Here is a 22,275-nt window from a genome sequence, read left to right on the forward strand (position 1 = left end):
CAGCATTTCTGTCAGGCACCTGCCTTCGAAGGACACAAATATATTTGCCAGGTAAGTTGCCTGTTACGTGTGAATTAACATTGGCTTTTACGTATCTAATGCATGTGCAGAGCTTTCAAAATTCTGTTTAATTGAATTGTCTAAGTGTTCAAAATCAGATATAAGCATGCAAGTTTTCATCTAAGCTGTTAAGAAAAAGCTTAAGGTCTTTCAAATAAATATAACTGAGAAAAAATTTATTCTTTTGTGTGTTTTCCTATGATCCTAGAAGTTAAAAGTTCATAAGCCACATATCTTGTCTGTCTTCTCTACGCATTTGGGTTTCTTCTGTGAAGAAGTATTTTCCCCTCCATTGGTGACATCTTAGCGTAGGCAGACGACACGCTTCTGCAGCGTAGAAATGCTCAGATGACCCACTGTCTGCCTTACGGGTTGCTTGGAACAAAATGTACATGACCTGAAAAAGGCTTTTGGAATTTCCAGGAGGAAACTGTGTAAGTGTATTCATGGTAAGCCGTGACGATTTGAGTGCTTTCTTAGAAGGCTTCCACCAGCAACAGGAAGCCCAATGTCAGTGTTAGCACGTAAAAAAGCAGCAGTACAATACAGGTTAAACCAGGCTGCCATAGACCTGTCTTAAACGGTAATTTAACTAAGAGGGAAGCCAGAGATAACAATAGCTTCCTAGTCCTAAAATACATCAACGGACAGTTCCTGCTCTATACCTTGATTTCCCTTTCGCCTTCCCCCCCCATCAGCTTCTCCAAAGCCACTGCATGTGGCTAGCAGACCTCCTCCCTTGTCCTAAGAGGAATACACGAATCTTGGCAACTCCAGCAGCTGAACAGTACAGAAGGTTATTTGTGCATTGCACTATATATGATAAAGCATCGCTGCTTTTCCAGAGTCATGCTGATTGTCATGTTTGACATTAGAAATTAGTGATATAATTCTAAAACAGCAGACCAAAACCATAAAGGGTAAACAGCCTTCATATTAAAAGAGACTTTTTTTTCCCCCCTACAGACTGCCAGTGACTGTTGCAAACAAAGGTTTCACAGACTAGCCAAGTATCTGGGCTAACTGTGTTCTTCCTGCCATATTAGGTAGCTGATACGGCATCACTATTGTTAATGCTGAAAAAGGTGTAAAAGCATGAACACCATTGACGATAATACATTATATCTAGTTATTTTAAACCTGGGTGACTGCAGATCCATTAGTAGTGCAGTGCATCGATTTATTTTTATCCTATTACAGCTGTAACATGCCGGTTTATTATCCCGATATTTATTTTCTTCAACCGTTAAGAACCATATATTCCCCTTCACTGCAACAGAGAGCACAAAAGCCTGCAGACAGACAGAAACTCAGATTACTACTGGTCTTGCTACTTTGACTGTGGGTCAATATTGCAGCAGGGAAAAGGAAAGCAAGAAGCCACTGTCAGAATTAAAGCTGCTAGAAGGAAAGAAGCAAAAAAACTCTGAAATAACAGAGTATCATATGGGAAGGGGGCCAGATAGATAGCATGTGGAACGATGAAAGCAGCATAGCAGGCAGAAAGTAAGGAAGGCGGAGGTGGAACTGAGCAAGGAGGTGTGCCAGCCTGCAAAGGAGTAGGGGAAAAACAGAGCCCCTAATCCTGGAAAATGGGAGGCCGTGATGCGGGCGAGAGGACAGTATGGAATGCAGAGCAAAACCCATAACGTGCACCATCAATGTCAGAGAGTTACACTACGTCATACTGACAGTTCTGAGGAACGTGAGCATGTCCAGAGGACGTAAAGACTTTAAGGACAAAGAGGCTTCTCCGTCCCAAGTAAGGCATCCCATCCCAAGAGGAGCTTCTCCATCTCAAGATGGAGGCTTCTCCATCCCGAATCAGTGGGGACAGCGCACGACTCCAGGGCTGGCTCAGCTTTCAAATGAAAAGGAACTCGATCGGATTGCTGTGGTGGTGAACAAAGCCTTCCAACTCTGGGCTTCAGAGGAGATGCCTTTTGAACTTAAAAACCGGGCTTTCCAGCAGTTTTACTCCTCCTCACTCTCTCTCCCGAATTTAATTTTTTTTTCAGAGAACTGCAGGTGCAGGTTTTTCTTACCATGCCCACCAGCAGTGTTTAAAATGAAGGTATGTCCAACAGCTGGGCAACCTTCCTGTGGCTCCCTAGAGAGTAAGTTACAAATCCTAGTGCTGAAAATACTCATTGCTTATTTTCACACCCACCACCAGTGTCACTTAAAGACAAAACGTGACTGACCCACCTAAAATTAAGCGTCTGTATGGCAGTCAGTAAAGGCCTTGAGGCCAAAACGTAGGTGATGCTGGGCATCAGCCCTGCCAGGCAGCTTTGCAGGTAACAGAAGGCAAACACTGTCGTGTTTTTGTGTTAAATAAAGCAGTGTTTTGGTCGGGGACAAGAAAAAATGAGAGCAGCCATCCCACGTCTTGTCTCTAGCCTATCGCACACAGGTGTGTGTAACTTATTTAGTACCTGGTGTTTTGGTTTTGTTTTTAAAACCCTGAGGTTTTAAACGCTGTGGCAGGTTTGGACAGAGAAATTTTATTTTCAGGGGGTCTGGACGCTGGGAAAAAAAAAAAAATAATGAGGTGAAGGTAAAGCTTTCCTCAGCTGCTGGGTAAGTGACTTTCAGAAACGCGGGTCTTGGGCGGGAAAACCCTCGCGAGTGGCTTCGGCGGCCGAGGCCGAGCTCGACCCGCCGAAGCCACTCGCTGAGGCGGAGTCGCGTAATGGCGGCCGCCGCGCCCGCCCCGCCCCTTTTACCTCACAGCGACGCGCCCGCCTCCGCTTCTCCCCCCTCCTGCCGCTCCCTCCGCCTTCCTTACGGTGGCCGCGGGCTCGCCGGTGGCGGCCGGTTGTTGTCCCCGCTCGGCGGTCTGGCCGGGTCGGGTTAAAGCGGTGAGGTGAGAGGCTCAGCCGGGTTATCGTCTTCGCCGTTTTTGGCGATGTCCGAGGGTGAGCAGGCCCGGCGAGGCCCTAGCCCGCCTTTTCACCGACAAACCGGGAGCTGGGCCGGGCCCTGAGCCGCCCAGGGCAGCGGGGTAACCCCGCAGTAGGCGCTGAGGAGCCGGCGAGGCCCGGAGCTGCCCCGGCTGAGGATGGGGATCCTCTTCACCAGGATATGGAGGCTGTTCAACCATCAGGGTGAGGAGCAAGGCGGCGGGGGAGGCCCTCTGGCCGCGCAGGTGCCGGGCCGGGCCTGAGGGCGAGCGCCGGCGGGGTGAGGGGACGGGTGCTCGCCGCTTGGGAAACCGCTTTTGGGGGGGAGGCGGGAGGGCTCGGTACGGCCGGGTTGGGTAGGGAATGGGTGCCAGCCCTTGTAAACCGCCACAGCTTTGGCCACCGGGGCTAAAGGGCGAGGTGACGGCGCTCCTCTCAGCCCTGGCCGGAGAGGGGGGGGTGGCCCGGGAGGACAATCTGCGGCCCGAAAAGTTGGGGAGGGGGGGTTTAACCTTTTTTTTTGGTTTTTTTTCCTCCTCTAAGTCACGGGGAAGCTCGTTTCCTGGAAGGTGGATGTTAAATTATTAACGGGTACCGAAAGAATATAGCAGTGTTGCGTGGTAGCGTGTAGTTTCATCTTGTCGTCTGCAGAGTAGGCTTTATTAACGGGTTTGAGCGATAAACCTCCCTGTCTGGCAAAATTGCTCATTTGTGGAGTAAATATTATTTGTAACGCCTGTCTCCTTACAGTAAGGTTTTAATCAGAGTTGTAACTTTAACTATAAATCACATGCTGACGCTCTTACCCATGTTTATAAGGTCTTCTAAATTTGATTTTGAGTAAACTTCAGTATGCTTACACATGCACGTTGAATGTCCCAATGATATGCCCGTTAACACTTAGTGCAAATGCAACAAAATATTTTTGTCTTGTAGCATCCAGCCCCACCTCAGATCTTCTGTTCCAGCTGATTTCCTAACATCCACTATGCTGGCAACATCACACCAGAAACAAAAGTTCCTAGTTATGTGGGGTCAGGTAAGCAGATATTTTTACAATATTGTGCAGTTATGCAAAGTTATTAAAACTGGACTTTATATTTGAATGTATATAAGACAACTCTGCAAAACCACACAATATTGATAAAACCAAGAAAACCCCACTTACCTGACCCCTATCCCCTCCCTCTCTCCTCTGTGATAAATCAATGCAAGTGTACTTTGCTAACAGAAGGAATTGATCTCTGGTTGTCTGAAGCTTGGGCAGATTTATAATGGCTTTTTGTTGCCCTTGTGGACCACGGGGGGGGGGGGGGGCAAGAAAGCCCCTTCTCACAAAGCTTTTACTTGCATGAATAGTCCCGTTGAAGCCAAGGTTATTTGTGCAAGTAAAAGTTGTGTAATATAGCTGGGAGCAGGCAGTGCTCGCTCATCCTGGAAATCATAAATCTGAATGTGCTTGACAACACCAGCTGTAGAATTCAAATTCAATTTTGTGATGTATAGGAAAGAAGGTGCTAAATAGAAACAATAATTGATTCTGGCATTGAGCTCCAGAATGTGTTCGCGTATGTGTCAGAGCAGTTTTGTGTAGTCCTCATTGGTTCATCTAAAACTAAATTGGGTGAATGCGTACTGTAAAATATTCGTAGGCAAATCTGTTCTCCAGGTTCCAAACCTGCTGAAGGGAAAAGAGGACACTGAGGGAGACAGGTGGATCACCCTGCTTACAGTGCAAATTGCTGTGGTTTTTAACAACTCTTTGCAAAGAGATTAAGATGTTGCAGGTCATAATAAAAGTATGGCCTTGGAAACGACCATTAAACATGTAAGCATGTGTTCTGGAGAGTTGCTGTAGTTGGGGGGGGAATAGAGAGTACAGTCTGTTACAATCCGCAAAAATGTGTAGAAGCTTGGGAAAGGTTTCCAGCATGAAATTGCTCTAGCAGTTTAGAGAAGGAAAAAATCCGCATGTAGTCTCTCAGAAATTGTTCCTGTAGATGTGCAGATGGGGAAAAATTGACAGTCGCTTACCTGCTCAGAACAGTACACGGGTTTGTACACCTCCACAGGCAGATGAACTTTTAGGTATGGTCCATGAAATGTGGCACCTGAAGTTTGGCAGTGTTTGTTTAGGAAATTGGACTAAAATGCAACACTAACCTTGTTTCATAACACAGTTGTTATCGTGATAGCAAAGTTAACTATGTGACTTACTAATGATATTTTTATTTCAGAGCACAAAGTAATCATTGTTGGCCTGGATAATGCAGGAAAAACCACCATTCTTTATCAATTGTAAGTATGAACTGCAGATGATGTTTCGTGTATTTCAGGGTGGGCATTGTATATATTACTCGGACTTGCTGTTGCTGCTTTCCCTGTTAGTTTTTACTTTGAGAGCATTACACTGAAGATTACTGAACAGTATAGGTGTCAGTGGGTCAAAGCGTGTGTTTAGAATTTGGAAAGGTCTGTATTTTGTCTGGTATATGAATAACGTTTTGTTCAGAGCTTTTATTTATCGGATTACATTGCAATTACCACTTAATCACAACTGCCTTTGGTGTCACCATGTAGGCTGTTTGCCAATTCCATAAAATATGATTCTGTTGAGGGCTGGCCACAGGACAATGCTGCTAAACCGATCCATGCCGCAGCATGTAAATAGTAAACAAATTCTTCTGTGAGTAGCAAAGCAGTGAAGCTTGACCTCTCCCTGCCAGGACTTGTGTCCTGTGTACCGAGATGTACTTTCATATCGTTTGTGGTATGGGATGATGGAGGAAGGCTGAGCGCTGGCTGAACCCAGGACAGCATAGCTCTGCAGCTGGTGGCAGCCCATGCTGTCGTGCAGTTTCTGCCTTTAATAGTGGCATTGACTTTTGTTTGTCTTGCATTAACCTTGCTGCTGGTTTGCATGAAACTTGAATGAGCTTCGTATCTCTGGTCCTCAGCTGCATTTTGATAAAAGGGTACAAATTTGTCCACAGACTCAGAAGTTTCTAGGTGGGACAGGCAACTCAAGGTCTGTTTCTAACAGAAACAGTTGTGGGATTTCTCATGTGAAGTAGTCTGGTACTAGGAAGTGTTCCTGAGTCAGTATCAGAAATAATTCCTGTTAAGTGATGTGGCCATACTGGTCCAATCCTACACTTAAAATATGCTTTCTTAAAACGTTTGGGTTTTGTTAAATTATGGTCTGCTTTTGCTTTTCTGAAACGTGAAACTCATGCAGCATTTCCAGCCACTTATGCCCTAGAACACTCTGCAGAGAAAGTGAAAAGATGAAGGTGGTTGTCATTATTTAAATCGGGAGTGAGAGATTTTAAAAAGCGTAAATAGAATGAAGAATATTTTTTAAGACTAGTAACTGCTGCAGCTGAGGGCCGTCCTCAGTGCATTTTAATGCTGCATGTGTCTTTCCACTTCCTCCACAAATGTCTCATGATTCTTCTCATCTTCTTATTTCTGCAGTCTCAGTGTTTTCTTTTCCCTTTTGTACAGTGGATCTCTGTATGCCTCCTTTTCCTTTATACCCGTTTTAGCTCCACAGGACTTCCCCTTTTCTTGTATTCCCCTTCCCCTGTTTGCCGCTTTGACAGACCTCTCTGAGCACTGTACTCTGTTCCTCCTGCTTGACTCCTCCTTAAACCCTACCTCCATCTGTGCATATCCCATTTTTTCTCTTACCGTTTCCTTGTGGCAGATGAGTGTCCTGAGCATGATTGTATATGTTTAACTCTTTTAATAAGAGATGGGCAGAGATAACTAGTAGGACAACTACTGTTGGTTAGTGCACCGGCTGTTACTTTGATGTCGTGAAGGGTCACAGCAGACGTTGGAGTGGTGATTCTTCTAACAGATCACAGCAGCTCCACAGACACTTCATTTCTTCCCATTCTGGTACGCACATCTCCTCCCTCCCTCCATGCCCTCAGGTAGCAGTAGGATTTTGTGATCAGGTGTCTAGAAATGCCATTAAGCTTCATGCTCACCTTGTTTCAGTGGGGAGGAGGGAAAAATCCACCTATCGTATCGCAAACTGCAAGATGCCAGCAGTTTGAATGCGAAAGGCTGCAGGTTCAGTCAAGGAAAGGGGATTCATGATATGTCTCTTCCAAGCATTAAAAGAACTCTGTTAAAACCTGTTTTTTAAAAATGAAATTGGCCACAGGCATCTTCTTATATCATTGTTATCCTTAATCTGATTTTATGGTTCTTTCTTCTAATCCTTCTCTTTCCTTTATATAGTTGCCTTCAAATGTGTGTGGTGAAAAGGTTTCTTGTTATATGCTGCTAAGACACTGGGTAACTGGGTTTCCTTTTCAGAACACTGGACCATCCCTTTATCTCCTTGGTTTTCCGTAACTTCTTCAAGAAATATTCTAGCACTGTTAAAAGTCTTAAATTGCTGTCACTGTTAACTGAAAGCTCTGCTAAAGGTTCAAGAAATGCTCGTTTAAAATGAGAAAATATATGATCAGAAGAAAAAATAATTAAGTTCTTTGAAAATGGTTGACATTTTCCTTGAAGCTACTTTTAATTTTTTTGCATATTCCAGACAGCAGAGTTTAAATAATTTGAACTTCAGGAGTATCCAGGGTACACGTTTGGTTATCACTATTGATGTGCAACTGGTGGTCTTAATGACAAAGTTGCACTCAGTATCTCTAAAACAAGAGATTTGAAATATTTAATGTCTGCATTTGTCTCCAAAAAGTAGTGTTATTGGACTGTGCTGAAAGGAGAAGAGGAGGAAGTTTGGACGTAAAGCAACTGAATTGTGAAGAAAGTAGCTCTTAGTGGCCTATACTGGAAGGAGAGCGAGGTGTAGTATGTTTGGTGGAGCTGGATGATGAGCTGTTTTTCTGCAACCTTGGAAATCTTCTGGCTTAACCACATTCTTGAAGCAAAACAACTGCTCTCTCCCATGCGTGCCAAAATCAGCCTGGAAAAAGAAAAGCTGACTGCTTAAAACAGCTTCTGAAGCAAATATTCTCTCAGCTTTATGATTTAATTATAATACAGTTTTGTTCATGAATGCTCTCTCAGCTCTATAATTCAATTATTACATAGTTCACTGAGTCCTTTTTTTAACGCTATTTTTATTTATTTTTATTCGCCTTCCACCGTCAAACCTTATCTCTATTTGCTGCATAAGGAGTGTTCGCTATAATTGTCCCACTAAGCTTTCTACCTCGGAATAACCATCAACTTTAGTTTTGATAGAAGTAGGTCAATTTGGAATCCTAAAACGCTCAATAATGCAGGTAACTTGCCAGTTTTTGCCGTTTCTCACCGAGTCGCTCTCTTCCCCCTGCAGCTCCATGAATGAAGTGGTGCATACCTCGCCCACCATAGGGAGTAACGTGGAAGAGATAGTGGTTAACAACACGCGCTTTCTGATGTGGGATATCGGAGGGCAGGAGTCTCTTCGGTCTTCGTGGAACACCTACTATACAAACACTGAGGTGAGAATGAACGCCTTGCTGGAAGACTCAGTGTGACCATTGCTGGTGAAGGGAGTGCAGCATACCCGAGATCTGTACCGGACACGCTTCCAGAGGGCTGTGTTTGTGCTTTGAATGTTACCCTAGCTACTTCAGGGTACTCCTGTTTTGATTTTTGAAGTCTCCTCCTGAGCAAGCTGTTGTACAGCTCGCTTTTATATTTCTTGTGTAAGATGCATAGTATGGAGTTGCAATTAAAAACAATTTGTAAGGATTCTGTGGCTGGGGATCTGTGGCCTTTAGGGTGGGTACTCAGTTTGTCTCAGTATTGCAGATCCCCATGTTCACAGGTCCTCCCTTGTGGACCATGACGGCTCTATCTCTGTAGCAGGTACTCCAAAACCCGTCTAACCCCTCAGGAGTAAGACTGAAAGCCTAAAAGTTTTCCTTCAAGACTGTGGGAACTTTGTCTTGCAAGCTCCCGTGACCAATTTACTTAAGCACCCCCAAGAATTTTAAGAGCTCTTTAGCAATGAAGTTGCAGCACATATACCGAACTTGATTAAATAATGATTTAAATCAAGGTTTCCTATGTGTTACCAAATGTGGTTTTAAAAAGAAGTTATTTTTTATAATAATTAACTTTGTTCTCCTGTGCTTCCCTGTAAGATGCTATGATGTGTATCTGCATGTATGGTCTTGAACTATGAAGCTTATGGGTTTTTTTTAAATCCCTTGCAAATATCTGTTTGCATGTTAGTATTCGAAGTAGAGGGAGAAAGCTGATACAATTTACCTTTTTAAGGCTGCAGCAAATTGTTTGAGGGATCTGCGCGCTACCTCAGTTGTGCTAAGCAAAGAACAAAAACAGATCCAGGATTATAGAGAAACGCTTGCTTTCAGTATAAATTTTTCACTTGAAAATGGAAAACGGAAAGTCAAAATATGTGTCAGGACTACCTTTGTATACAAGCCATGGCATAAGCTGTCAATTGTACCAGTGCTACGGGTAATCACGCTCTGGCTGGGAGAAGTGTATCTGGAATAGGGTGGTATCTGATAATCCAGCTGACTGTCTAGATAATGTGATGGGAACAGTAACCTGTTCGGCTGACAAGTGTGCGGCCAGAAAGATAGAGTTTGTTCTCTGACTAACTTTTAACTTTTTAAAGTTTGTGATAGTTGTTGTGGACAGCACAGACAGAGAGAGAATTTCTGTGACTAAAGAAGAACTGTATAAAATGTTAGCACATGAGGTGAGTAGACCCTGTGTTTTCTTTGTTTTATTATTTATTGTGGGTAAGATCTGGATGATACATGTTAAGGGAAGCAGATTTGCAAGCTGTTTGTGAAAGTTCTCACTTATGCCTGCTAGCTGGAGACAGACCAGTATGGAGAGAGGCCTCTCCAAGTGAAGCCCAAGGCAAACATTAACAGTCACATTCTCCCAGCTGTGGGTAGTACTGTATCAGAGCTGTCTTGTTCCTGCTAGAGGCTCTGTCTTTTGTGAAGCTCGCAATAAAGCTGTAAATTAATACCAGATTACTGAAGAGGACTTCCACAAAAATAGCTTTTCAACTTCTGCGTACTTCAGTGAAACAGAAGTCAGGACCTTTAAATGACTTTTGTGGTTTTTATACTTCAATCCATGTTAATAGCTGAATGAGATTATTTTAAAAAACATTGTTTCCTCCAACAACTTAATTACTATTTTTGATAGCTTCATGGTTGCTTGATGTTTTCTGTTTTCTGTTTTCATGGTGAAACAGATACAGCCTTAATAATATGTCTTAGAGCAACCAGCTATAAAACTGAAGAAACGGACTGCCTATAGCTATAGTAGCCATCATTCTACGTGTACATGGAATTACAGAATGAGAGTATAATTCGCTAACTTGTAAAGACCCTCTTTAAAACTGAGCCCTGTGTCAGGTTTAAAACTGAGCTGTCTGGGTGTGATTCAGAAATGCTGGACTGCCGTGTAAGCCAAGGAGCACCTATTGCATGACCTGAATGTCCCAAAGACTTAATCTAGCCATGCAGTGCAGCAGGACCAAAACCCTGATTTTTACTAAAGATGTGTTTGTATAAGGTTGGCTACTGCTGAGACTCGTAAGATGAGTTCAATGGAAACTGGATCAGTTTGTATGAGATGACACTGAGCTTCCAAATATAAGTGTCAGAATACAAAGATGTACATAAAATGGATGGCATTGTATCCCAAAATATTATGTCTATATTTAAACTGTAGCCACTGTTTAGTAGATGACTGCAGGAAAGGCAAAGACTGCCTCTGTATTTCCTTTGAGTGACCATGGTAATCTGAAGCATTTGAGAAAAAACAAGTGCTTTGCCTGGTGTCTTGAATTTCTAATTTTGGGTATTTAAATGAAAATTATGTTTAATAAGATCTAATAAAGTAGGTCTGACTTTCTTGGTTTGGTGGAGTGTTAAATGTGGCATGGAGGGACTGTTGCCATTGGGCCTGCTGCTGTCATAATTAGAATTTCAGAAATGTGCTCTTCAGTCTGTTGCGGTTGCTAAACAAAATTGCATCTTCTGTTTTTTAATCTATAAAGGAAGATGCAGAAGTTGTTAACAAACTGAATTTGAAATGAGGGAAGTCTGGAACTCCAAGCAGCATGAATGCCCTTGCTTCGTGTTGGGAGACTATTTCTGTGCTCCAAAAGCACCCATCTAACAGTAAAGGTGCCCATTGTTTTACGACAGGATGTTTTCAGTATATTCTGCTAACTCTCCAGGTGCTATGCTGTTTGAAGAGAACAACAATACATAAAAGCTGAAATGAAAGTCAGGTGTTTATTTAGAATAGGTTTTCCTTGCAGTCCTTGAAAATCTTTTATTTCTGCTAATCAATTCAATTGCATTTTTGTTAAGGCAAAAATGAGTTGCCCGGGTCAGTTCCAGCTATTTTCTGGCCGGTAGATCGTTTGGGAATTAATATTACTGCTTGTAAAAATTAACATGTCTGATAGGCATTTAGGTGAATGAGTTGTCTCAGCTTCCTGGGAAGACCTTTTTGCTTTCGGAGGGACAGATTTTCAGTAATATGTGCCTGCACTAGTGTTATTCCAAGCAGTCTGAGATACAATAAGCTTGTCCCTAGAGTTGCTGTTCTCAGTTAGGACTGATGTTTTAAATATTGCACGGGCCTTATAAAGAAGTCTACTTCAGTGTGCTTTTTCACGTAGATGTCCATCCTTTGATTCTAAAGCAGTGTCAGTGATGATTTTCTACAAATTCTGTGTATCCTCTAGATAAAATATTACTGCAGCTTGCTTTACACTGTCAGTGGCAGTCTGAATGCTTCTTAATCGGTGGGATTTCCCTCGCAGAGGGCTGCTGCATAGGCAGAGCGTACTTCTGGCTCTGGTGAGCCACGCTGCCAGGCTGGGTGCCAGCACGCACGCTGCTGGCACTTACTGCAGTCAGGCTTGGCAAGGTTTTACCAGTGCTTAAAAAGTTCTGGTGGGGTAACCCACGCTTGCCCCACCTAAGAACTGCTGCACAGTCTGCTAATTTGGGACTAAAATCAATCTTAACAGTGTGGTAGTACATAAAAGTGTGGCGTGTGGATAAAAGCCAGGCTCAGGAGAATGCAGTGGTTGGTTTGGATACACAGGCAGGAATGACCTGGAAGGTCAGGGTTAAACGGGAGGCCTTGACTGTTCGAGGTGTGTGGTGTTACTGCAGCTGCGCACACAAGAGATACAGGGTGCCTCTGATCCTCACGGAGCACAACAAAATATTCTACCTGGTTTTACAGATCATCGTAGGCAAAAATTGGACGTTTGGTCTGCTGGATCAAAGGATTTTCTGAAGTTACATGTCAATCAGCCTGTAGTGTTTTTATAGTTTAGGGTTTTTTGCTAGGGCTTAAGGTTCTCTGCTTTGGTATCACTTCTTGTGCCTGAGGGCTGATTTATAATCATCTTTTTTCTTCTTTCTCCCTAGGACTTAAAAAAAGCAGGTTTGCTGATCTTTGCTAACAAGCAAGATGTTAAAGAGTGTATGACAGTAGCTGAAATATCACAGTTTCTGAAACTAACTTCAATTAAGGATCACCAGTGGCACATTCAGGCATGCTGTGCTCTAACTGGAGAGGGGTAAGAGTTATCCTTGTCTGTAGGAGGGAAATCTTGAATTATTTTGGTATTTTTATTGTGGCGTTTGGTTTTAACACACATTCCTCTCCTGTCAATAATAACCTTACGCTTAAAGATTTTTGGGCTCAGAACATACTGACTTAGGATCAGTGTGATCTGAAAACCAACTTTCACATCAAATCCACAGTCTCACCTCACAGTGATAAAACTTAATACGATTTGGGCCTAATGAGGGCAGGGGTGGGAATAACCTAAAACCTGTTCTGGTTTATTAAGAATAATCATAATTAGAGATAACTTCAGTATATGTCTTGAAGTGCTGGGATCTGAAGTCTCTCACCAGTAGCTTGCATAATAAGATCTAGGAAATACTGCACTCTGAGTGAATTGTTTCTGGAAACGATGCCTTCAGTCAGAATTACAGAGTTCTCGGCAAGAAGTTAAATTGGTGCCATGGAATTTTCTTTGAAGTTATCCTGTGAAGTGCATGTATTCCTTAAATTATCTCTTTCGTTTACAGACTGTGCCAAGGACTCGAATGGATGATGTCAAGACTTAAGATCAGATGATTTTTAATGACCTCTTTGCACAGACATTGCTTAAAAAGAGCAGTACCCAGGATTACCTTCACAGTGGCAGAATTAATGGGTTAGATGTATTTATACTGAACTGATTTCAACTTTATTTTCTACATAGATGCACACACACATACGTGTATATAAATTAAGACCGTTCAGCAAAAAGGAAGATGCAATTGATAGCTCCAGTTTGGTTTCCTTTTTGTTTTCCTCTGAGGATGTGTTTAAAAGCTGTGATCAACCTTCTTTTCAAGATACAGCCACTCAGAACAGTCCAATGTCAAGCATGGTGAAGATGAAGTGAGAGGAAGGAGCTTTTAATTTTGAGTTTTATTATTCCATTGTAGTCCTCTCTAGTTGAAGATGTTGGCTTCATTATTCCAGCAAATTAGCAAGCAAATCAATGGCATAGATATCAACTTTCCAGTATTTTTAAGGTTACTGATGTTACAAATGCAAAAATATTTTCCTGTACGTGTACTGTACATATTTGTGTATATTTATACCTCAATTTTAGGTTAATTGCAATCTGTTCAGACCAGTGTGTAAAGCTGAATCAGTATGTTGACAGTAGTACTAATATTTGACATCGCCAATGTGTCGCAACTTCTTTTCCGTTGTTACCCGTATGGCTGTAACATCCATCAGACAGTTGGCTCACCACAACTTTATAAAGCAAACTCTCTCTTAAGACCATTGCTTGTTTTTCACATGATTTTTCAGTTAGGGAGGATGCCGTAATGGATTGGGGCCTATGGATTGAGCTTCAAATTACAGTGTCAGCAAACAGTAAAAATTTGCCAAAGAGTTTAAAATGAAACGGATTTTCTTTTTTTATTGTAGTCATCATTGGATTAGGTGATCCCAAAAAGTGCATGTTGTGCTGTCCTATGGTACTGCTTTTCTTTTTTTTGCAGTACTGTTCATTTATGATTCAAGTCTGGTATAAGTACCTTTAGCTGTCATAAAGGGAAAAATGTCATCTTTTTTTTTTTTTTGTCCCTTAACCAAAGAAGAGGCACAAAAGTATGTTTAAAAGTCCTACTGGAATCTTGCAAAACAAGTCATACTCTGTATTAAGTGTTTTTCAGAGGAAGGCACACTTCTCTTTGATAGCATAAAATGTATATATATCTATATGCAATAGATGGAACTGGGATGGGGAACAAAACAGATTACGCTACTTGAAAAGCTGAAAGTGACCCCTTGATGATGTTCCCACAGAAGGTCCAGGGCAGTACTTCTTGAAAATATAACTCCCTTGCATGGTCCCCAGGTGAGTTATAAAGAAGTGTCAGAACACTATGTGATTATCTTTTCTTACTGTAGTACCTAATGGGATGGATGTCCCATACAGAAGTTGTTCAGAGTTACCATTTTAAAGAATACAGGCTTTTCAGTGGGATGACAGTTGGATGGTTTGAAATGTCATCGGTATTGTGAAAGTGTACGTAGCCTTAATCATAGGCTTTTATGCTGGACATGTATGTTTGGGCAGTATAGCAAAATGAAATAAAATTTTGTTTAAGATGTCCTTCCCTTTCTTAGCTCGTACATCTGGTAAGGATGGAAAAGACATTTTAAAGAAAAAGCTTAGTTTGAACTTTTTAAGGTGGTTATCTTTGGTGATGGGATAATCTAGTCAGCGTACCTGCCTTCCCATTTGCCTGCTTCACTGGGGATTATGTTGTGAATTTGGGGAAAAGAAGGGAGGCAATTTCAAAAGTCTGTATTTAACAAAGGCAGGTAAAGAATTTAACTTTTTAATATATTTTTGGTATCTCTTTATGATGCTCACTGGCTAGGGAATCTGCTGTCTTTGTTAAACATTTTAATGTGTACATGCATATATTTATAGTGCATGCACATAGATATTGGTATTTAACTGGTGTATTGCAAAATGTATAAATGTTCAAAGAAGTAACGATTTAATGCAAAGACTCTCAGTTCATCTGATAGTATCTTCAAGAAACGAGCTCTGTTCACACTTGCATATGAAGTGGAATTGTACGTTTTCTAGTCTTAAAAAAGAAAAAGCAGACTTGCTTATAAACCTAAGTGTTTGGTTTTTGAGTCTTATGTCTTCCCTTTCATCCCTTTAAAATATTTTGCTTTAGTATTGTTAAATACTGCATATTTTTGCCTGAATCTGCACAGGTTGTATGTGTTGGGTTTTTGTTTGTTTTTAAGAAAATGAGTTGTTCCTGTTGATGAGAGAAAACTCATGGAGCGGTATTCCGGTATCCGCTTCTTGCTGAAATTTGCTGCTTACTGCCTCCCTTAAGTTTGTAGGACTTAGTACGTCCATATAAGGAAAGTGCGGTGGTTTCTTCCAGGTACGGCTTAGGTTGCAACCAGACATCTTATGTTTACACAGAAGTAAACTTAAGTTTACTCTTTTTCCCTCTCAGTATCATGGCCACTTCTAGTTTCTGTGGCCTCCAAGGTACTGCGTGGTTCACTTCATCTTTGTTTCACAAGTGGCAACAGACCCTAGTAGGGAGTTGGAAATAACTGTGCATGTGAAGACTGGCTGTTAAAACAATGTCTTTTGTGCCCTAAAGGGTTTTTAATCCGAAAATTAAGTCATCTCTGTGTTGGATGGTAAACAATCCAGCCTTAACCTGACTACAAAAAAGGTGTGTGTCGTGTCACGTATGATGATGAGTTTTCTATCTATTTTGTGATACCATAGTATTTTAGAGGGTAGATATGCTCTTCAGTAGCTAGAATTCAGTGGTGGCCAATGCTTACTGACACATCATGTGCCTGTTGCATTCTTGACTGGGGCTTAGAAATCAAAGGAAGACACCCCTTCATTTTAAATGCTGGATTTGCAGTCTCTGTTAAGGATGATGGATTTTGTCTATAATAGCTGGGCAACTCTTTGTCACCCTGTTGTAAACAGAGATGACGATTCCAGATTCTTACCTTGCATGGTTGGTGTGATCGTGCTTTTAAGTGCAGCGAAGCATAGCGAAAGCGGAATAGCGTTATCCGGATGTTGCAGTGGAAGCTTTTGTAGGAACTGTTGTCTGCCTGGAGGTTCTTTGTGAGAACAAGTGTGTTTGCTCAGATACTAACAAGATGAACGTTAGAAGAATATACAAATATATACCCTCATGGTAGCGTTGTGGCTGTGACGGTTCTTTCCTATACACCTTGCCTTTTGTGTTGAGTTAGAAATGTTTTTAAATTTAGTCACCTAATAGAGCTGGAGAAGAGCAGACAAATTCTTGAATGCACAAACCCTTTTTGTATGTGCTTCTTGTTTACAGCTTTTTTTCTTTTCCCTGTAGGACAATTCACATTTTTCTCACAACTCTGTCCATAGAAAAGCAAGTTAGCTGCTTTCAACTTCACTGGGTTATTGTTTGGAAGTGATTGTCTTAACATGAGTCATGACCTTGATTTGTATTGCTGTTGTGTTTTCACCCCGTGTGTGTTGTGTTGCCTTGGCTTTCAGCTAAAGTTTAAGATTACTTTGCCTTTGTTCTTCATGAAATTCCTTCTTAGGATATTACACAGAAAAAGGGAGGGGTCTTTAAAAATGGTTATTTAAGTTTATGCTGCAGAATGCCATTTTACTAGCAAAAAAACTATAGCAGTAAGTCATATTTCAATAATCTAATGTTTGAAATGTTTCTTTTGGCTTAGCAGATAATAAACTTGGTAAATCATGTCTATAATATGCTGCCTCGGTGATCTGAAAATTATGCAGGTTTTTAATTGTGAGGAAAGGTGGACTAGAGAGCTTGGAAAATGTGAACAGCGACCTACCTAGCTTCATTTTTTCATTTTTTTATTATTTTTGTTTCCAGGGAGGCTTAATAGCTGTTTTCCTATGCATTATACAGTATGTTCCTAGGTGTACGTGTGCATGTGTGAATGTTAAACATATCTGATGGGCACCTTCTACAGTCTATGCAGTTCAAGTGCCTAAAACTAAGTCAGTGATCATTTTTTTTCTTCCTATGCTACAATTTCCATTTTTTTAAAAATAGATATATTTCTATAAAAGCATCTAAATGTGTGTAAATGAGTGTTTTTTCCCCTCCCTACACACCGATTTTAACATGCTTTATGATAAATCTATTTGTTACAGTTCTTTCTGTCCTCTACATTCCAGGCACTTTTCCATTTATCAGACATCACATATCTAGCTTGCTTTGTGAAAGGAAATACTAAATTTGTCCTTGTATCAGATTGGTTAGCTGGAATTCTTTTCAAGGAACTCTTTTTAAATAACTTAATCCAAGAATACTTGGCCTTGTAAGCATCCTCATGTAAGTAGTTACTTTTTAATTGGCTAGTAAGACATTAACTTTGCGACTGTCAGGCCAATTATGTCTGAAAAATAGTTTTCAGCTAATTCAGATGAATGTAATGTGAAGCCTTTAGATGGTGCATCATTGAGCATTACAGGACAAGAATGATTTGATGTCACAAAGAATGGCACTAAGAAAGAAAAATGTCTTTGCATATAGTTGTGATATGTATTATAAATGCAAATGTGACTTGAATATAATTGTTGCAGTGACTATATTAAATGTACAAAAATGAGAAATTATAAGTGGTTGCCACTAACTTTTTTACAGTGTGCTTTAGAATCATAAGCAGAAATTATATTCTTGCCTTACTAGGATTTTACTGGTTAATTTTTATATTGTACAGAAACTTTTTTTGAAAATGTTCTTCACATCAGATAGTAGCCTTTATTCATAACAGGATCATACTTGTGTACCACCCTTAGCCTTTTAAGCCAGATTTGTTGTGAGTAAGGACACAAGTTGCGTGGGGTTTTTTTTAAGCTTTTCCTATTTGTAAATTTAGAAAACTTAGCTGATACTGAATTAAGTTAGAAAATGCTGCTTTACCTAGAAGGCTATAAATCATTCTTTATAAATCATCAGCTCAGTGTTAATCTTGTCTAAATACTTCCTGCATCAAACACTGTGGAGGGTAGAAGAGGTGGCCAAGAAAAGACGTATTCTCCTGCGGAGAGATTCAAAGATAAAAAAACCACACCAAACCAAAACATAAAACCTCACATTGGAAGGCCTGAGCACTTTTATGGCTGATAAATTGAATAATTGGTAGTATATGATAGAGGAATGGCAACCGATCCCGTTTAAACTGTGTCTCTGTTATGTTTTCATGAATGTTTTCAACATGTCCTCAACTTTCTTACTACATTCTTTTCCAAACCCTTTAATCCTGTAGCCACAGTCCTGTACTCAGCCTGTACGTGCTGCTCAAGATCCAAGTCTGCCCTTCTGGCTCCACGGGGAGGGGGAGCAGCTGTCGGAGGGAACCAAGCTCTTTGTCCTTGGACTCTACCAAGTACTGTATTATAATACTAACCTCCAACACTAAACCTACAGTTCTTAGAGTATAAGGTAAACTTACCAGAGTAGTATACTAACGATGTAGTTACATTCTAGTATATTATCTGTCTGTTTTTTACAAATGCAAAGTAACATCCGTATGTATAGGCATTAATCATATGACCAGGGTCATACTTCTTTTGATCACTTGTATTTTGTACTTCTCTTTCTAAAAAGTTTGTTGTTTTTCTGAAAGAAATGCATAAAGTATGTGGCTAACACTGATACTGCAATAAAGTTTCATTCCAGAACATACAAAATTATGGCTTCAGATTAATACCAAGACTTGGAAGGGCTGGCGTTTCCCGGCTTGAGCACTTCTGTGTCTGAAACTTATGCATGTTTATTAAAGTAATTTAGTAAAATTTTTTATAAAGCTATTTATTGTAATAAAGTTCAATTATGATTCTATTAAGTAACTTTTCCTGAAATTTTATCAGAACATCCCTTGAATGTTTCCACCTTACCTCTTTCTGTCTTTCCTGGCTTTTAAAATCTGATTTTCATTTAGTTGAAAGGAACTCATTCAGTTCTTTTAATTCTTCTTGAAGAAGCGAAACAAACACAAACTCGGTCTAGAATTGTTGGGGGGAGGAGCTCTGTACAAGCATATATACACATTTATAGATAATGTCGGAATAGCTAATTCTTGAAAACCTACCAGTATTTATTATTTTAAGATGAAAGCACCTGTCAGAATTTTACTGCTTGTGTTAAGCCTTTTGTGTGCGTGTCTTGTGGTGAAACTTTTCAAGCAAAGATATGATTTCTGACCTAGTATATGGGGTTGTCTAGGTGTTACTGGAGTGCAGTGTGCTGTTCTGCCAAACCTGTGATGACAGGGTGTGTATTGGGAGATTGTTTGGCATTTGGGACAAGTTTGGCAAGAAGTATGTGTTGGCTGGTTTCAGATAGAATGGAAACTAAAATTAATGGTGAAATGCTCTTTTCCTGTAGAAAATGCTGAATTCCAGTGGTGTACCACTCCTGCATATTCACATGTCACGTGCTGGTATTTGCAGCCTTGTGAGTGGTGGGGGATTACAGGTAACTTCTTAGAAAGCAAAAGAGGTGAAACCAAAGCTGGGTTAAAAAATAATTTTATCATGTTGCTGGTCAGCTCTGCAACCCGAACAGTCCTGTTCTGTATGTGTTAATTTTGGACTTCTTGCTTTATTTCTAACTGCACAATATTTGTATCAGTGTGGTAATCTTGTTGAATAGCTTTTCTGTTAACTAACACATAGGCAGATGATGTTGTTAACTGAGTTTTGAGGAATAAGCAAGTGCATCAACCCCTCTATTACGATGGTGTAATAGATGGCAGGATGCTTTTCCACACTCTTTATGCTTCTGCCTCTGACTTTAGCTGTGTGTAGCTGAAGTCTTTTTCCTTTGTGACATACTTTCCCTGTCTGGGTGGGCTTTGTCTCCAGCTCCTCCCTGTCACTGGCTGGTGTGTGCACGTTGCACGCTGCCGTACTCCTGCGTACATTTTTTGCCAGCGGGTAAAGGAACGGTGAGCTACCTTCAAAGCCGTGCTTGCTCTTGGGCTGCCTCCTGCTTCTTTATTTTCCTCTTAACTCACTTATTCCTTAACTTTGCTACAACCTTCCTGAAAACTCCTCTTGTTTTTCTTTTGAATCCAATTAAATATAAGGTGATTAAAAGAAAAAGACACCATTATCACATACTTATTTTTGTCTGTTTTAGTACAGGGGTCCTCTGTTAATTCCTCGGGCCATGTGCCTGTGGCCTGCCTCGCATCCCCTTGGTGCTGTCTAATCTTAGACTATAGATCACCATGTTGGTCCATAAAAAATACATACAAAATAAGTATTTCCAAAGGTTTTTATTCTGGTATGATTTTAGCATTAAATACCTTTATTCTCTTTAACTGCACACCAAAAAAATGTTTGCCGCTGCTGAACTCTGACTATTTTACTTCTGTATCCAAGAACTGAATATCTTGTGTATAGCAGGCCTGCTGAAATAAGCCTTGGCTTAGTCACTTACATCTGGTGTATGAAACTGTAAATAGGCTTTTTAACAGAAAATGCTGCTACTTTTTGGCTTTTTTTCTTGACTATATGAAAGTTAAAGACTGCTGTGTTCTCTTTAATTGTTTTTCTTTAAATTAAAATTACAGGTCATGTTACTACTCTTTTGTTGCACAGTCTACATTGATTTATTCTCTCTGAATACAGCTCTTTAATATGAGGTTGAATTAGATGCAAAGCTACAGAATGGTTAATGTCTTCAGAGTTTACTCTTGTTATTAACTTTTTTGTTCTGTCTTGCTTTTTGCCCCTGATTGTTCTGAATTGGAAGGCTTCCTATGTGTACATATATATATGTAGGCAAATTATTGGGGTTATGCAAAGGGATGCAGATCATGGAACAGTAACCATGACAGTTGTCTAATTTTTTTGTACGTAAATGAAGATTTAGTATAAATGCTGGTACTGTTGAAGACTTGCTTCTGAGGTCCTTGTACTGTTGAATCCTAACAGACACCCCGTTATTAGCTGTATGTATAGCTTTGAAACATGAATTAATGGATGCATATTAGAGCTGTGTAAACAACTAATAAACATAATTGTTTGTATTAAGTTGGCCAGATAACTTCTTCACTTTAGACTCACCATACCATTTTCAGAGCAAGCTTGACAACTTGTTTTTCAAGGTGATAATATATATTATAATAATTTTGAATTTGTTTAGCGTAATACGTTTTGCCAGTGTAGCTGCTCCTGTTCGCAGCGGTTCATGAGCATTGTTTTTAAGCCTGTGGGTAATGATGACATGGACATTTGTCTGGCCTTATCCTGCTGCGATGGTGGTTGGTCAGCAGGGGGATGCTGGCCTCATGAGTGTTGAGCTTGCACCACATGAGGTTGTGCTGGTCACTAAGTCTTCCCTTACTGTTGCGACACAGATTCGTGTTGTGCTTTTAGAAAATACTCAGTTGTATACAGTGTCCTAAGCAACAAATAATGCAACTACTTTGTTGGTTGAGAAGTGTTTATTATTTTTTTGAAAGGCTTTAAATATATTTGACAAGATACTTGAGTACAGGTAGCCGTTGTTGGTAGCACATTCCTAGAAACAGTGTGCTTGTATCAGTATGTGTCGAATCCCTTTTGCTCCAAGATGCCAAAGGTGCCGGCCATACTATTTACACTACAGTGAACAGGCTAGTTGGTAAATGAAGGAAAGTCTTGAACTTTACTTGATACACGAATCTTCATAAGAACTTCCAATATCTTCTTTTTCATCCAGACATTTGTAAAACATGTCTCAAGAAACAAAGTGAGGAGAATTATTAGTTTCTTAAGAATGCGTTAACATAATAAGGGAAAGCTGCTTTCCAAAGCACGTTTTTAAACTGTAAATTTTCTCTCTCCACAGAGCAGTTCTTGCATGTGTCTGCCAGGTGCATAAGAGAAATCAAAACTGCTGTGAGTTAATAAAGTAATAAATTGTCGTCGATCCTTGTGTCGTGCCTATACTTGTTCACGACTAGCACTGTGCAAGATGTCACGAAGGAGCCAGTAGCGCAGTTCCTCCACCCATTGATCGGTCGTGGAGGGTCTTTCTGCTGCACTGGGTGAGGTTTCTCGTTGGTAACCGTTTGCCTGCTGTGTGGTGTGAGTTGATAAGACCACTAAGACCTACTTTTACAGGACCTCAGATATCCGACGTACTTTCCTCCTCCACACAGCTACACTCTACTGATCACCTCTGGACCTTGGCATAAAATA

General features: G+C 40.6%; 1 protein-coding gene across 1 annotated transcript; it reads left to right on the top strand.

The window, feature by feature from the left end:
• Nucleotides 1–2,818: 2,818 nt before the first annotated feature.
• On the top strand, nucleotides 2,819–21,123 carry ARL5A (ARF like GTPase 5A). Its single transcript, XM_069780648.1, is given in 8 exon segments — nucleotides 2,819–3,170; nucleotides 3,903–3,951; nucleotides 3,954–4,005; nucleotides 5,204–5,264; nucleotides 8,293–8,440; nucleotides 9,592–9,675; nucleotides 12,395–12,546; nucleotides 13,067–21,123. Coding segments are annotated over 8 exon segments (618 nt in total). The 5' UTR covers nucleotides 2,819–3,147; the 3' UTR covers nucleotides 13,116–21,123.
• The last annotated feature ends 1,152 nt before the right edge of the window (nucleotides 21,124–22,275 follow it).

The sequence above is a fragment of the Haliaeetus albicilla genome, chromosome 4 (assembly GCF_947461875.1).
Source record: "Haliaeetus albicilla chromosome 4, bHalAlb1.1, whole genome shotgun sequence".
NCBI classification, from domain to species: domain Eukaryota; kingdom Metazoa; phylum Chordata; class Aves; order Accipitriformes; family Accipitridae; genus Haliaeetus; species Haliaeetus albicilla.